This window comes from Mesitornis unicolor, unplaced genomic scaffold, assembly GCF_000695765.1.
Source record: "Mesitornis unicolor isolate BGI_N332 unplaced genomic scaffold, ASM69576v1 scaffold41567, whole genome shotgun sequence".
Taxonomy (NCBI): domain Eukaryota; kingdom Metazoa; phylum Chordata; class Aves; order Mesitornithiformes; family Mesitornithidae; genus Mesitornis; species Mesitornis unicolor.
Window position 1 is genome coordinate 1 of NW_010199160.1, and position 17539 is coordinate 17539.

Consider the following 17539-nt stretch of genomic DNA (forward strand, 5'->3'; position numbering starts at 1 on the left):
AAATATAATAGATATTATTTATTATTTATATTATTTTACTCAGCTGAGTATTCAACAGAATGGCAAACTCAAGGTGTATGGGTAAAGAATGGGGTAACCTTTTTTTAAGACAGACTGAAAACTATATCATCTCTCCATAAATACTGAGAACAAAATTGATTTTGTGCGTGTGTGCTGTGAACCAAAGCTTTAGTCAAATTGTTAGTTTAATGACAAGTCTAATATAGTTTGTCTAATGTAATGTAAGCAGAGTGATGGAGAACTTTGCTTACTTAGTTATCTTGTTTAAAAAATAAAGCAAAAAAAACCTAACCATTTGATCATTGCACTGTTTCTTCAGCATAGTTCCTCTGATCCTGTACAAAGTCACATTTGTAACACCTGAGTCATAGGAAGTCTGAAGGTTGGAAAGATCAACAGTGACCTAAAGCTACTATCTCTTAAAGCAGGGAAAAATAGGACCTATGGTGAGGTCCAAAAAAAGTCTCTGAGGAAAAGACAGAGCAGATTAGCCAGAATTCTCATCATTGAATCACAGATGAATGGTATCAGAAAAATATATAAAAGGCCATGGAATTGACAGAAAATATTGAAAGTTAATCTCAGATCTGCTAACTGAAGGTGGTTATGATTGGCAAGTGGCTGCTGTAGGGCTGCAAATGTGTCATTCACCCTTGCAGATCATAACACCTACTGACATAAGCATTTTTAATTGTCCATGTGGCTTTTGGAAACAGTGTTAATGTCTACCAGGTGCAACACAGATGTCATTAAAAAAGCTGGTTTACTTCTATGTGACACAGAGTTGGAATCGCCGTAGAAGACACTGGGAAGTAAAATTATGCTGCTTAATGGAACCTTTTTTAAAAAGGTCTGCAGAAAGTCTTTTACATGTATTTCTGAAGCATTTATTTAGCTGCATAACACGTGAAGGATTGAGCAGCCCAGCACTGGTTCCCAACTTGTGCCTAGACTGCTGCCATCCTTCCCCACCAATTCTGCAAGCAGCATAACTTCAGTAAATTTGATCTGTCATTGTAGCAAGCCAACATAGTTAATTCAATGTTCAGAGGACAGGTGCAGACAGAAATAAAACAGTATTTGTCCAGCTGAATCTAGTGCAGCTTGAAATTACTATGCATGTAAGAACTAGTTAGGAATTAAATAAGGGCTTCTTAAAAAATGCGCATTAGGGAAAATTGCTGTAATACAGAGTACGTACTGAAGGAAGTAGAGAGAGATACTGAAGAACTCTTTCTTGGAATATTCTTCCTGAGGGGAAAGGGAGGAGTACAGAAATCAAAGTGGACAAGAAGTAGAATGTTGTATTGGATTCATTAAGCACTGAAATACTTCTGAATGCAGAATATGAAGATGTTTTCATTGTAGCATGCAATCCTTCAAGAATTCATTTAATTATATTTACCAATTTCTTATTTTAAATATAATTAACAAGCTTCATAGTACTGAGCATAAGTTTGGTGTTGCCAGAGTGAGAAACAGAAGCAACAGAAATAGTGTTCAGGTCGGTTGTTTTTGTTGCCAGTTTTCAAGAGACGTGAAGGAAGGGAAATTTAAATGTGTATTTGGAAGATTCTTTAAAGATGTGCCACTAAGTCAAACCTCAGCAGGCCTAACTGGCATTTTGGTGCAACTGCGCTGCTTGGGCTGTCCATTCTGCCCCACATAGAACTAGAGAGGTGCATCTGTGTGGCACTTGGTTCTTCTGTGCGCTGCACGCACTGTAATACACTACTGATCCCATGGCAGTGCCTTACAAGGGAAGTGTAAAAGTAGGTCAGTACTGCTTAACCTGCCCTTCCTCCAGGTTGCTAATTTTTAAATTTGGGTGAAGATATGTGAGAGTCGTAATATAACATTATTTAATAAAACCATGACTGTGGAAGGAGTTGTTTAATATTGTACTTTACTAATGCTGTTCTTTGACTTTTTAAAGGGAAGTCACTCCACCAAAGTGGAAGCTGTGGTTCGAACACTGAAGAGAATTCAGTTTAAAGATCCAGGAGCTAAATCCTTAGTTTTTTCAACGGTATTAATTACCATTCTGTTTTGTCTTTGTATGTCTGTGTGTGTGTCTGTGAATTTAAAGCGGTCATGATATTTTCAGGAATTGGTTTAGCTACCGAAATGTTGAATCACTCTGTACAGCCACTTGATTGTTTTGAGAATTTGTAGGGCAATTCATGTAACTGGGACATGAACAATGATGGTAGTCAGCAGATGTAAAAGCTTGTTTCTTAAGAGGGCAAACACTTAGATTTATATGGGAGCATTAGAAATTCTAGATATTTTTAAATGAAATGTCTAGATATTTTTGATACATTGTAAAACTGTTTTTGTGATGGCTACCATTTTCTTTTATTCAAGCTGATCTTTTTAATTACTTTTCATATTTGGCTTTATGAAAGATTCAATTCCTGGCACACAGCTCTTTTTTTTGTTTCCTTTTCTTCAATTGCAAATGCTGGTATTTTGAAAGGTCTTTTTATCTACTGTTAGGGAAGTTAATTAGTATATTTTTAGTTGTCATTGCTGTTTGTCATGTTCAGGTACTTTTATTGTGTTGTTTTGTTGGTTTTTTTCAGTGGCAAGATGTACTGGACATAATTTCAAAAGCTTTGTATGACAACAACATGATTTTTTCTCAGATCAATGGAATTAGTAAATTTCAGGTACATAGAAAATATTTTTCTTAAAATTATTTTCAGTGGGGAAAATAACAGTTCATAGAAGTTAATTCGATTCCTCTACTTCACGACTTCATTTGAGAAACTGAAAGAGCAGCAAATCAGTTTGGAAGAAGTTTTGATCTCCAACTCATTAATTCTAAAAACCATAATCACAAAAAGCCACAATTTGAAGTCTTTGGAGCTAAACAGTGCATTTACCTTTGAGAAAGGGGCGTTGGTGTAGATGTTAAGGATGAGACACACTGATCGATGTTGCAAGAAATTCTTGCCTTCCTGATACCTGTTGGGTATGACCGGTCTGGATCAGTCAGGCTGCAAGACTGTCACTCTGGGGCCTGTAGTAGCTGCTATAATTTCTTGAAAATACAGAGATGTCCCACACATTCTTTATTGAGAGACTTTTGTCTCACTGCTGTGATGTTTCCCTTTTAGGAAAATCTCTCTGCATTTAAATATGATCCCAACATCAATATTTTGCTGCTGCCACTTCACACTGGTTCCAATGGACTAAACATCATCGAAGCAACTCACGTTCTGCTTGTAGAACCCATTCTGAATCCTGCACATGAGCTACAGGCTATTGGCAGAGTACATCGTATCGGCCAAACGAAGTAAGAGTTAATATTCTGTTGAGTGCTTTAGATATGGTCCAGAATAGAACTGCATACTGTAATTGGAATAAATCTAATTCACTGAGCTTCTCTATTTTGGAGATAAGGGTATTCATAGGAATTCTGGTTTTAAAGGTAATCATAAAAGGGACAGAAAGATTAAATTTTTTTAAAAAAGTTTGCTGAGAATAGACAATGTGTATTTTTGGGAGTTCTTTTGTTCTGTGAGGGTAAGATACAGAAGCGAAATGCATTTGGGAAGAGTGTAGGCTCTTGAGTCCAAAAGCCTGAAAAACTTAGTTCAGCTGCTGCCCTATTTTATGTCTGCTGGTGATGCCTTATTTCTTAACTTTGAAGTTGTGCTTGTAAGCATGTCCAGAAATGTCTTAGCTTTGCAGGTCTGAGCAACTCACCTTTTATGTCATATGCAGCTAAGTTCAGGCCCTTCCTTTTTTCCTTGAGAGGCTCCTTCTAGCAGCTGGTCATTCCCATCTCCAATTAGGAGCTGCGTAAGCTGTTGGAGGGTTCTGTGTGGATTGTTATTATTATTTTGTTTATTGATTAGAGGTTTTTTTTCCCAAAAAGAAAGTTATAACACAGACTTTTTAGAACTCATCAGTTTTTATATCACAGTTTTGTCCTCACACCTGTTGAGATCTTTTTGAAGACATTAATGAGTCTGCATATCTTCTGGTTATTTCAGTGTTGTAGATTTTACATGGGTTGTACTGAACACTTAACAAAGGTTTTTGAAAGTTTGTCCTGAATGGTTAAGATATATATGTTTTCCTTAGGTTTCATGTCACTTGAAAAAAAAACACAACAAAAACAGCCTTGTACATGAAGAAGAAAAGTAGCTTGAATCATTCCTGGAATAATAATGTTCTAGAATAGTAATGGGTTTGGGGTTCTGGAAATGGAGGCAAAGCAAGAGGGCATGAATGAGCATGTATGTGAAAGAATGTTTATGAACAGGTGGATATTTGGGTGTGTTGGTAAAGATTTTGTGTTAACTGTGAGGGCATAGGAAAGATTGATTGCAACAGCCTGCATTATAATTTTACATGATGCTGGCCCAAAAGGTCTGGCAAAAAACCTTGCAATAAAACCAGCAGGAATTAAGACTTCAGTAAGGCTTATTTGAAAATGGGCTGTGTTCCAGTACAGTAAGCATAAAGGAATACTTTGTTTAGTTTAATTGGTGCAACTGTTGTTCTTAATTCTTTTTTTGGATAGACCTTTCCCTGTGAATCACAAAGTATTCCCCCAGAATTTCTCTGTGTGAAGTTACCTGCTGAAGTTTCAACTTAAGATCTGAAAACCGTCCAAACACTTTCAAGGGTTCATATCTTGAAAAATGTTTATACTGGGAAGCCTGGAATGATTTTTCATTTTTATCTTTGGAGCTGACTTTTCCATTTCACTTTTTCGTTCCTGACATTTTATTATTACAGCTCTCTTTTTGAAATTGTATTGCATAAATGGAGTTCTCTTTTTGGTTTATGTTTATTGACATTGTGGTTTTTGTGTTTTACTGGTGTTTACAATTTCACATTTGCTGACTACAATTACTGACTTTAAAAACAAAAAATTGTAGTATTTTGTCATCTTCAAGAACAAAATTATTAAAACTCTGGGAATGAGCTTTAATTATCCGTCACACTGAGCTCTGTCTCTTGAATTGACACGTGACAATGCAGTGTAAACATAGTGTATAACCAGTGGGCCAAAGTAATGTCTTTGAATGACAGGCTAGGCTCTTGAGGGCTGTTTGTTTATAGTATGGACACAGAAAGCAGACCTTTTCCCAGCATCTGCTTTAGGATTTTAGTTAATACAGATTGTATTCATTTAGTATGTGGTGCAGCCAAGTGGAAGTGTGTGCTCTGGGAGACACTAAGCATCCTTAAATGTTGATGAAAGTTATCAGTCACCTTGTAAGATTTCTTGAAATACAGAGGCATTTTTTCAGCACTCTTAAAACAATTAGTAGAAGACAGAAACGTGATCTTGAACTTTGGCAGTAACAGCATAACTTCTGCTCACTTTTGTTTTTTTTCTTTTTTTATATACATTCAGACCTACAATTGTTCATAGGTTCCTGATAAAAGCAACAATAGAAGAGAGAATGCAGACTATGCTGAAAACTGTAGATAGAAGGTATGTTTGAATTTTTTAAAAACATCATAATTGCACTGAAAATGAAAAGGTGGTTCTCATCCATACTTTATTCAATTAGGTATGCATACCTTACATATAAACCTCATCTGTTCTTCTTCAAATTGTTTTGATTGACAAAGAAGTTTTAAGACCTGAAAAATCAGTCTTTTAACCTGCTTCCAGTAACTTGAAGCTTAAGATATTTTAATTCTCTGGAAATATTTTGGTTACATTTTGTATATTTTATTTTATAAAAGCCCAGTTAATTAATAAACTGTATTATGATTTATCTTTTCAGTTTACCTATTTCCATTAGTATAAAAGCATTTCAATTAATAGAGTAATACTAAGCCTGCCCCTGGAATAGCAGCATATATTGTAATTTCTGATATAGGACATTAATTCTTTATTTCATTATTTTTAAATCCTACAAACCTAGTCTGTCAGTTCTGTGTCACACTGGTTGGTTTTGCAGTCAGTCCAGATGCTAGCTCTTAAGTCAGTCTGGTGTGCAGACACAGAAAGCAGTTTTCGCTGTGTTTATCTTTTCAAAATCTGTAAGCAGTGATAGCCTAGGGCTGGAACAGAAGTGGTGTTTATATATTCTTTATGCAGAAAGTACAGGAGTTTTATATCTCTTTAACTATATTGTACATGCATAACAAATCGAGGAGGAGCCTTAGTCTAAGAGACTGTTATTTTTCCAATTTCTTTGGCTGTTACAATTTATGAGACTGAAAATTTATATGCATATGTTTGGCTGTAGTTATGAAAGATTTCAGCTTCAGCTTTGAAAGAATGATTTAATCTGTTTTTTTATCTGTAAAGCAGCACTACTTTTGCATGTATAATGCAGATAAATGTACAGTGGTTGAGTGATCCAATGAGGACTAATGTTTTGAAAGTAGTATCAAACCTTATGCTTGGAAGCTGAAGCCAATCCTTCAGATGTTGAGGGCAAAGTGGATTATCCCATGTTCTGCTGCCTCTGCAATGTTTGATGTTGACCACTGTTAGGGACAGTAGGTGGACTTTGTATCTTACTCAGAATGTGCAAGAGAAGTGGCTGATCATTGTATGTGTTTTCCATGATAGAAAGTGTGTTTTCCAGCTCAGCTTCAAAGCTCAGCGGTTACCAGACTCTGAACTGTGTAGTCTGTCTTCAGTGCATACAGCTTGTTACTTAGCTTGAGTCCTTCTCTGATGTCTGCATGCAATTTTTTCCCACAGCCACACGAGCTCTTCCATGAAACAGTCAGAAGCCTCAGTGCTGACAGTGGCAGATTTGGCTGACCTTTTTACAGAGGAAACTGAAGAACTTGAGTAAAAACGTTGGTTTGGCCTAACGAAATCAGGGAGTACCTGACCTAATAAGCACTGGTATATAATGCACTTGATCTGTCATTCATGTAAACATTGTCTAACAATTTTTCTGTAACAGAGCTACTGGAAATCAAAGTCTTAATTGTTACTGTCTTATTCCGTGGTGAAGTTGTTGGCAGCACGCACTTATGATACCACTGGAGAAAACTTGCACTTTGCACATTATACAAAAACATGGATTTTATTCCCAAAGAGCATTTGAGTTGGATGCTGAAACCGAGATCTTGGACCCTTGGTTGAGAGGTTTTTTACCATCAGGTTTGATTGGCTAGTAGCTCAGTCTGAGAGCAAAACTATGAATGATTGGGTGGGAAAGGGAAGCAGAAATCTAATTTTTTTTTACTGTACAAAGAATTGTTAGAAAGAATAACTGTAAATTAAAATTCTTCTAGAAAGGGCTTGTTAACATTTAATGCAGAGTTACTGAACATCTTATTTGTAACACTTTAAATGACTAATACTAATAATTTGGATATTTGTATTAGGATTATAGATGTTCATAAAGACTTATGACCATTAAAAAATGCATTGTTAATGCTTCCTCAATGCAAAATGATGATAATTAAATTATGCTTTTTGTATGTATGTTGGTCTGGTAATCAAATACTTGAACTCACTGTATATGTTTTCACTTACTCTTGAAGCCATGGCTAATTTAGTGCTTTGTTTTTGTTTGGTTTTGTTTGTTTGTTTGTTTTGTAAAAAATGCATTTGTTACAGAATTTAAAAAAAATTAATTGGTTAAGCTTCTGAACACTAATTATTTGATGTCTGTGTACATTTTTCACAGTGATTTCTTTGTCTAGTTCCCCCCCCCTTACAGATGCAGCAATCTAAATACTCAAAATAGATGAGATTAAGGTAGGCAGTCTAATTATTAGGCACCTAGTCTAAGTTAGATCATCAGTGGAGAGAGATTAAACTTTTGTGAAACTTCATCTTTAGATAAGTGAGATCACTCTACCCTATCTCTGACAGTAGAAAGTTTAGAAAAATTCTAGGCTAACTTTTAGACTGCTGAAATTAGGCAAGATAGATTTTAAGCCTTTTGGCATAGATTATGGATTCACATTTGCTTAACGCTATTTCTGAAGGTATTACAGAAGCAAGCTCAGTTACGCAGTTGGTGTTAAACACAATTTTAAGTTTTGTCTATTTCAGAAATCTTAGTTTAAGTTGAAATTAAAATAAGTCCTTTAAGAAATCTCATCTTAAGACTTCTTACTCTAATCATGTCTGCTAAGTAGGTTTGCAATATAGTTATTGAGCTTCTTGAGTTCTGTTTTCAGTCATTTCAGTTGCACCGTTTGGGTATTAAGCCTATCTGCATAGCAGACAAGTTTTCCACTGCTGACAACAAATGTGAATAGAACTTACATTAATAAAATTGTATAAAGAAGTGATTTTTCGGCATTCATAGTCTGTTGTGCTTCTGGACCTATTAAATGGTTTGTTCAAAAGAGTATTTGAGTAAATTTACAGACATGTCTTTATTTCCTATATTTGTAATATGTATTAGTCTTATTTATACATTTAATTTTGGAGGTTACTAATTTTTTGCAGATCTATTTGCAGCAAGGGAAATAGAATAGATAGGCTTTTTTGAAATGAAATTGATCAAACAGTTTGTACAGAGACTGTGACATCCCCATCCTTGAACGTATTGGGAACTCAAATGACCCTGAGCAACCTGATCCAGCTTCCAAGTTGGCCCTACTGTGAGTGGTGTGTTGGACCAGATGACCTCCATGGATTCCATCCAGCCTGAATTATTCTACAGTGTACTGGAGATCATGCTGTACAGAGACTCCAGGAACTCAGAGGGCAGCAACATTCCAGTTTCCTCCTCATCCTGAGAGAATTTTAATATTGTGCAATGTCATGTGACTGAACAAGGAGCTGCCGTTTGCTCTGAGAAATGATGTATCTATGTTAAAAGCTGTGGAAGCACATAGTGTCTACATTCATAGCTTCCATTTTAAACAGCGAGATGCGGCAATAATAGTTGTCAGTGAATGTGAAGACAGAGAAGCAAACTGAAAAATATCTGCTATGAGAGGCTTCCCAAGCTCTGCAAGTTTTTGGCTTATTTATATACGGCAGTGGTTTCATTGTTTATTTACAAAAATGTGGGGTTTGGGTTCCTAACCAAAAGGATAGCTTCTCATCAAGCACTGCCTGAGTCTTTAGTCCTGACTTATTTTTTTTATGCTCACATAACAGCATGGAATGCCAGAGATTTGATTCTAGGCACTTTCCCAACTGTCCTGGAGCGCCAGGACCTAGAGCTTTGGAGATATAACATCGAAATGTGTACAGAAATTGGAAGGTTGAACACCTGGAGCATATAGCCTGTACCAGCAGTAAAATGGATTCAAGTTTCATGTAATATTAAGTACAGAGACTAAATTTAAATAATTATTTGAAAAGAAACCAAACTGTTACTGCTTTTCGCCATTCTTTGCAACACTTAGTTCCTTTGACAAAGGTTTTACTTCCAGCATCTTAAGATACCTCATGAGGTGAACTTTTTTTTTTGTTTTGGATTTTGTTTTGTTGCTAAGGGTGTAGCTTGTATGTCTGCAGTGCTTTTCTCTTATCAAAAGACCTGTGTTCACAGTGCTGCCATGATTTTGCTCTCCATCAGAAGAGCACTCTTTTGAAAGACAGTATCCTACCTGAGAACAAACTTTACCCTATCATAATAGTTGCAATGTACTCACAGAAATAGCATTTTCCACAGAAGACAGAAACCTATAAATACTGACTGCAGTGTTTACATAATATTTGTGTGGATGTACCACATCCATGTACCAGATTCTCATGTGTTCTCTTGTTAAAACATGTAAACGTGATCTCAGTTGACAGTACAGTCAGTTTAGTAACAGATGTCATTATTTCCATGATGTAACATCTCTTGGTTTGATAGTAACCTTCACGTCAGGTAGAAACTACCTTTCCAAATTCTATTAAGTGTAAGCTCTGACTGCTCACACGGTGCCTCAGAATGTTAGTTGTTAGTCTTAGGCTGGCGTAGATAGTTGTGGGGGTTTTATGTCACTTTTCCCCCTCTCCTGTGGGGGCAAAGTGGGTATTTCTGTACAGTTTCCAAACATTACTCTATTGGGCTGTGAAACAATAATTTCTGGGTATTCCACTTCTGTTGCCCCTTTGGCAACCCAGGCCCTGTGAATGGGAAATCTCGGTTGTAAAAAGTTTCTGATCTCATGTTTGTTAATATAAAGGCCATTTCTTGTTCACAAAAAGACATTTGCTCACAAAATGACAAATAATAATACTAATTCTTCCTTCTCCCATTTAAATTAATGCACATTTTTATTATAAGGATGTATTCAGCAGCTGCAAACAGCAGACTTGGTTTCTGTTCCGGCTTTTCCTAACATACTGGAAAGTAAACCAAACTAGTACAGATGTAAAGCTAACAGCTCCTCCTTGTGATTTTTTTATTTTAATATGGGGCGCTTTCAAAACGTATACACTCTTTATTCTGCAGCAAATATACCTAAATACGACATAAGAACTTCCATAGTGTTCCCTTAAATGCATGTCATAGCATTAACCTTCACATACCACAGAGAGCATGCTGAGTGGTTGGTCCATGCAGGAAGGGGACCAGCAGCAAGGAAAGGACATACGTGTGGATTTTTGCTTTTAGTCTTCTACAAAATCTTAGTAAAGCAATGTAGGACTTTGTGTAAATGCTTATACTGTGCGAACTGCTGCCACCTTTCTTAGGTTTTGAAAGCAGATCTGATGAAAAGACATTCTGTCATGCAGCTCCTCTTGCAGCCTTAGAAAGCCCAGAGCAGAAAAGAGACAGAAGGAATATCTTGCAGTCCCGGTGATCCCTTCATACCTGCTGCTGCTGTTGCCCATGCTGTACTGGAGCTAGAACCAGCAGTGGATGAAGCTGGGGAGGAGGTAGGGGGGAAAATTTGAGGAGTAGTTGTGAAACATTCCCTTGAGTGCCCTTCTGCTGATTTTCCTGTGGGGGGAATGAGTCACTGATACAAGCAATGAATAAACAAAGGGTGAAAGATCCTAAGTGTAACCTATTCATTAGAGCTTCATGTTCATCTAAATGCAGTGGCACATTTTAATGTGTTCGTGATTTGAGTTTTGAGTCATTTTTTTATTGAATTTTTTTGTTACTCTTTCTTAATAAAGGGAGGTGCCTCTGAACCATTTACAGCTCTCGTTAAAAGCCTCCAAAGTAGAACTGAAGGACATAAACTACCAAAGGGGTGGACCAAGTGAATGAAGCGAGGAGGGGTCTACTTTGCCTACCAAAGGGCCCACCATGCTGCTGCTGTAGTACAAGAGAAAAATGTGTGAGTGGGAGTATGGGGTGAGTATGGTCCTGTCCTGGGGGAACTGATTCTAAAAAAGGTGTAAAAGGCTTTCTGACACTTGTTTCTTTGGAGAAGTTTTAAAGCCCAAAACCATGACCCTGGACTTAAAGACTTGAGGGATTCTTTCATCATCCATAACACTGAAAGAAAAACCCCACCTTTTACTCCCACCAGTGAAAGCAGTTGGAAGGGCAAAGGCATAGAGAGGACTTCAGAGACACCCTGACTTTGAACTGCAGACAGAAGTTTGATACTGACTGTGCTTTGCAATGTGGTGGTTGCTGGTTTACTGGCTGTATCTGTGCCTGTGATGCTGACATGGGAGAGGGTGCATTGTGTATTTTTCTTGAAGAAAATACCATTGTTGATTATTGAAAACAGCTGTTTCCATGGGGCAGCTATAGCAACACAGAAATCCTGTAAACCAGGTTCTTAGCATATGCTGGTGTAATTGTCAGCTTTAAAACTTAATCTTAAATCAGAATCTAACATAGCTATGTAATACCAGAAAGCAGCACTTCCTTGGTGTCATACTGATGTACAGCGGGTCATAGAGCAATTTAAGTAGTACCAAACCAAAACTTATTTTGTAATCTCTGAATTAGTTTTCTACTTCCTTCTTTGTTGCTTATAAAAGGATAGCTAGAGCCTTTCTAATGTTTTAAATCTAAATAGATACAAATTTTAAAATAAAATGGCCAGTTGCCTTAGTGTCAGCTGTGTCAGTTCCTCATTTATTAATGTTATTATTTTGTTACTATAATAACATTAAATTTAAAAACAATTTGCAAACTAATCCTGGGATAGATCTTTGAATTACATGTACTTTTTTCAATTTTTCAAATATTGCTTTAGTAACCCAATTACTATAGTGTCTATAAATTACTCACTTTTTGACAGAAAATGTTTTATTTTGTATAATAAGCATTTGATGTACTGTATTTTAATTCTAGATTTCAGTGTGGAAACAAAGAATAATTGAATTGTTCTAGTAATAGAATAGTGAAACTGATCAGCTTTTGCAGTGGCAAGTTAATGACTTTTAGAAAGCAACCCATGGGAGAGAAAACAGCAGTTTTCAGTCATGTTCCAAAACTGAAATTCCTGGATGATAAACCAAGAAAGATTATTTTGATTTCTTGATCTGTTTCCTTGCATTATGTAGGCCTTATAATTTCAATGAAATAATTTGTCTAGAAGTAGCAAAACTAAATTACTATATGAAAAGTGCCAGGGATGGGTAAACGTACAACTTAATGTTCCCTTGGTCTCCAGATAACTTAATATTACTGTAAATAGCCTTTCTTTTACATTCACATTTTGGTGTCAGAATTCTATCTTACTATCTCTTAAGGTTTGCAGCTATTTCACAATCTCGAACACAAATTTTTGTCCTTTATTATCCTGCTACTGAAATAATACTGATTGCTGTAATAGTCATTAAATATTCTTTTCTTTCTGTCTTTCTGGTATGTGGAAAAAAATAGCTGATGCCTCTTCTGAGAGACAGTGCTTAATAATTTGTGTTCTTAATTGTTTTCCTTGGTATGTCACTGACTTGTCACCTGTTAAGTAGTATCAATTAATATAAATGCTCGGCATGTGTAAATAATTGTTATTCAAAACAACAATTACAGTATGTGTAGATATTGGGGTCCATAATTACTCTTTTCAATGTGGTTGGTTGAACCCAGCTCCAAAACTGCTGCTGCCTTCTGGAAACAGCTCACACTTCTCTACAGCACTTCTGCCCTGCAGTCTCCTGCTCCGTAGAGACTGGCCTGTGACGACATCTCGATTAAAGTCATCTGTCAGATCAGTTGGATCATGTTTTCTTTCCTAGAACTGTAACTCAGTCCTGGCCAATCCCAATATACACAGAATGATTTCTAAGAGTGTGGTATAATTAGGAGACCTCTTTGGCCCACTGCTGTATTGCAGTTCATGTGTCACTGCTTCTAATTCCTTTTAACATTTTCAAAAATTAATAAAAAAATTAAAATTTCTTCAGTTAGTTATACATAGACAGAACCTAAAGAATGAAGAAAAGAGCTGATCTGTTTAAAAAAAACACTAAGTTCTTTACAAAGCATGAGAAATTCTATTGAAAACAAGGTATCTTAACTTAAGTTTTAAATTAGCACTCCAGCAGATCCTTATGTTTCAGGGCACTGTACAAATGCCTGGGTTACAAACCAAAGTCCAGATCCAAAATGGGAGATTTTCTATCAAGTTAAATGATCTGCGGACCAGTTACTCAGGGAGAGAGAACCTGGAATCAAAATGCATAGAACCTGCAAGGGATGTGAGAGCGGTGACAGGACTTGCTCAAAGCCAGACCATGGCAGAGAGAAGACAGGAGCCCTGGTGTCCTGTTGCAGGGTCTATGTGTGCCCACCTGTGCCCACAGGCAGCCAGCATCAGCACGCTGGTTTTGGGATGCCTGCATCGCATGGAGCTGTTGGCACAGTGCCCGCTGGCACACAATGGGCTCCTGTTGCTGCTGCTACTGTGGTATTGGGTGTTGACGCAATGCCACAGAGGCTCTTGTGGCTTCCTGGGTTGCTCCTTGTGTCCTGGTTTACTGGGACAGAATTCGAGAGTCAGTTTTCTGTTGAGGAAAACCGCAATTTTGTAAGGACTGCAACACTGTGTTTAATAGGAACAAAGTTGATGAAAACTTTGTTATAGCTTTTCAGCTAATTCTGGTATGCAGGTTGCCATAGTGACCAGGGTCTTCAGGAGTCTTGAGGTAACCAGGTGCAGAAGTTAGGAGAAGCAAAAGCCAGAGCAGATGATCAAGGCTGACCAATTAATAATTATTCCATACCATAAACAACACATTCACTATTAATTGGGGAGTTTGCTGAGGATGACCCTCTTCCTGCCTCTTGCTCTTTCCTCCTTCTTCGGCTGATGTCTTGAGAGGGACTTGTTTACATCCTACTCCTGAAGCCTACTCCTCCACAATATTGGTTGAGTATGATTGTATTCTGTATTATAACTGTTGTTAATATTACTTTAGTATTATTATAGTATTAAATATATTTCTATTTCAACCCACATATCTCCTTTTCTTTTTGTGACCCACCTCCCTGAGTGGGGCAGAGGCATCGTGGTGATAGAGTGACTGTATAAACCACGACACCTTGCAATGCTTCCAGTTCCTGACTGCCATACATGGGCAGTGGCAAGAGTGTCGATGTACCCCCTATGCCTTGGCTGACAGCTTTCCATAGCTGTCCTGCACTGAAAAGCCAGTCAGTCTTCCTCAAGAAATGCCAGTTCTAGCAATAGTGTGGAAGAAAGTGTGACCTTGGAAAAAACACCACATCTATTAACAGACCAGAGCATTTTATGGTCTGATATTCTGAAATACTTATGCTGTAAATAGGCAGGAAATGAAGTTTGTCTGTTAAAAGGCAGTATGCCAATCAAAAGTGCTGCACACATTGATCAAGATTTTTACAGATCTGTTATACTCCAGAATAAGCAAATAACAAAGTGTTAAGTATGTTAGAGGAAGGCACCAAGGCTCCTTGGGGTCCACTTATTAAAAGATGATCTCTCAGAAAGTCCAAGGTGGGGTCTCCTTGACCCAAAAGGAAAATAGCTGGTGTGAATGACATACAGACTTTCAGTAAGATGTGTTACAATGGCACTATTTTATGACAGTCACCTGTCCCTGCACTAAGGAAGAGAGGTTTTTTGAGTGCTTTTTGCTTTGTTTTTTTTCCACCTCACTGGAGACAAATCTCTTCAGTTTTAAATACTGTAATATAATGTATGTGGTGAGAAACAAAAGGTAGGTTTTCAATGAAATCACCCTGAAAACATCCTTCTTCTATTGAGCTTTTGCTGTGAAGGAATCAGAGGACCCCTCTGGCTTTGGGAGCCTTCCTGGCCAGCCCTCAGTTGAGTGGGGATGTGTTACCCCTAAGCTTGTGACTGAGGGCTGAGAAGGAACCTGGGCAGGGGATGTTCCCTGTCCTGATCCACAGCCCACTGCAGGGAGCCCCTGGCTCAAGGAAACACAGATGGGCACTGGTGATGGCTGGGAGTTGTCATCCTCATCTGGGGAGATGGAGAACAGGGTTGTGTAAAGTAGAACAGTAATAAGAGAAGCAGGAGTGCTTTGGTAATGCTTGAGGGGGGCAATGTTTTCCTCCCAACATGTGGAAAAATAAAAATAGAAATTTTTGCTGCATCTAGTTTCCCTTTAGTTATCCATAGTATCCTGAATATGGAAGATGGTGTGCTATTAGAACAAAAGTTGTTAGGTGTTTGTATGGCAAGGTGAAAGGGAAAATCTGGACAGGGCTAAAAGGTAAACAGAAGTCAGAGCTGGAAGGAAAGGTCAGAAGTTAAGGTGTGCCACTGGCCATTTCCAACAAGATGTTTAAACAAGCTTGTTCCTTTGGGTAAGTGTCAGTATCTGGGTGTAAGTCAGTCCACTGTAAATCTGGAGCTTTATGGAGTTTTTCTGTCCTCCTGCCAGTGGAACTGAGAGTAAACTTTGGCTCTGGTTACATCCATCTAGAGCAAGCTGTGGCTTGCCTTATACACAGAAGAATTCCTCTTGCCTTCATAAGGTTTTGCATGAGTTGGGACATCTGGATTTGGTACAGTAATACTGAACATTGGGATGTTGCTGTAAACACTAGGATGTTTACAGAAATAAGAGACAAATCAGACCCCTGCTAACTATTTCACAGGAGCATAGGGTTTCTTCCAAGAAAAATATCTGAGCACTCTAGGGCAGCATCTGCTCCCAGTATCCTGTTCTGCAGGAAAACCTCCATTTAGGAAGATTAAATTTAGCTTCCCTGAATTCCTGTATAAAACTGTCAGCTTGAGAATCTCCTCTGGCTCGCAATTGCTAATTGCACTAATTCCCTTAATTGTCAGTGAAACTGTAATGGACTCTGGGCAGCCACCTCCTGTCCTTTGGGAGCACCAGCCTCAGTCTACGCTAAGCCAGGGCATGCATCATTTGATAATTAAACACTTGGCCTCTGTTCCAAGCGAACCGTAAGTGAGCTACTATGAAAACTGAGGATGAAGATGATCAATATTTAGAAAGGGTCTTTTGGATACCCTTCCCTTGTACCAGAGTCTAAATTTTGGAGCCGTTCTGAGTTAGGTACACTGCGTGGTTGCATTTCTATTCCTCAGACCCCTTCTTAAATACAAATTGTCCACTCAAAGCAGAAACTGATTTCACCTATTCTACCTCCTGCAGCTCATGATCCACTCCAGAATGCAAATTCAAAACAAATAGCTACCATGACAATTTGGAAGATACTTAGGACATAAAAGCCTTCATGAGCTGCTTCAGTTACAGTAAGAACCTGTCATAAACCAGCAGGAACTTACTGTCTGCAATGTGGCAAAAGCGTTTGCAGCTCTCTGTGCCAGGGCTTAGCTGGCAGCGAGAGGGAACTGCTGCTGCTGCTGCTGCTGCTGAGGTGGAATCAACTGGCTGCAGCTTACATGGATTGGTCAAGTTGATGCTAAGCCAGTGACTCAGTGGTAAACAGAGAGCTGGGTCTCTCCCTGTGCAAACCCTGCGAGCACAAGCAATAATCTTCCCTTCATTTTGCAAAATACCAGAGGTTTTATAAACAATTGCAGAGGTCATATAGAAAACACAAGTCTTTTCTCACTCTGGCTGGTATAATTAAAGTTCTCCCTGACATGATTGCCTTCCTGGGATCTTAGCACCAGCCTTGAGCCGGAGGTTGTGCTGGAGCTCTATCAGTTAACAGGAATGTGAAGCTGAATATCACCTGTCAATTACAAATGCAGTTCCCAGTATTTCTGTGTTACCTTTCCAGGATACTTCCTATACACACTAGTGGAGGGGAAAGACACAGCAGGACCTTCCTCTGTCAGATCACTTTTCAGCTTCCCACATTGCTAACAGGAGGAGAGTACTCCAGTCCTCTCTGGAAGCGTCTGTATGCCAGTGCTCCAGTGCTTCAGGAGGTTTGTCTCAGCTCAGGCTCCCTGCTACTTGGCTGTGAGCTGCTTTGCTGCTGGGTCACCTCTAAAACAAAGAGAGCTGTGTGTGGGAAGAGGGTATTTCAGGGCCCTTGCATACTCACAAGATGTGGTGCCATCATTTGGTGTCAGAGTAGACATCTCCAGCGTCTTCTGGTGCCAGTGGTCTTACTGGGCAGTTCATTGCACTTAGTGTCTCAGGAGTAGGAATGTCTCTTCAGTACCACAGTCTGTGATACACATTGCATTTTTCCCTACTCCATCCAAAACTGTGTGTACAAGCTTTCTGGGTCTCTTT

At 38.3% G+C, this 17539-nt stretch overlaps 1 protein-coding gene across 1 annotated transcript; it reads left to right on the top strand.

Moving 5' to 3' along the window:
- The first annotated feature begins 2604 nt into the window (after positions 1 to 2604).
- On the top strand, positions 2605 to 7082 carry LOC104544480 (E3 ubiquitin-protein ligase SHPRH-like). Its single transcript, XM_010189366.1, has 4 exons — positions 2605 to 2693; positions 3144 to 3322; positions 5402 to 5482; positions 6713 to 7082. Exons 1-4 carry the CDS (start codon positions 2655 to 2657, stop codon positions 6807 to 6809), a joined length of 396 nt encoding a protein of 131 aa, XP_010187668.1. The 5' UTR covers positions 2605 to 2654; the 3' UTR covers positions 6810 to 7082.
- The last annotated feature ends 10457 nt before the right edge of the window (positions 7083 to 17539 follow it).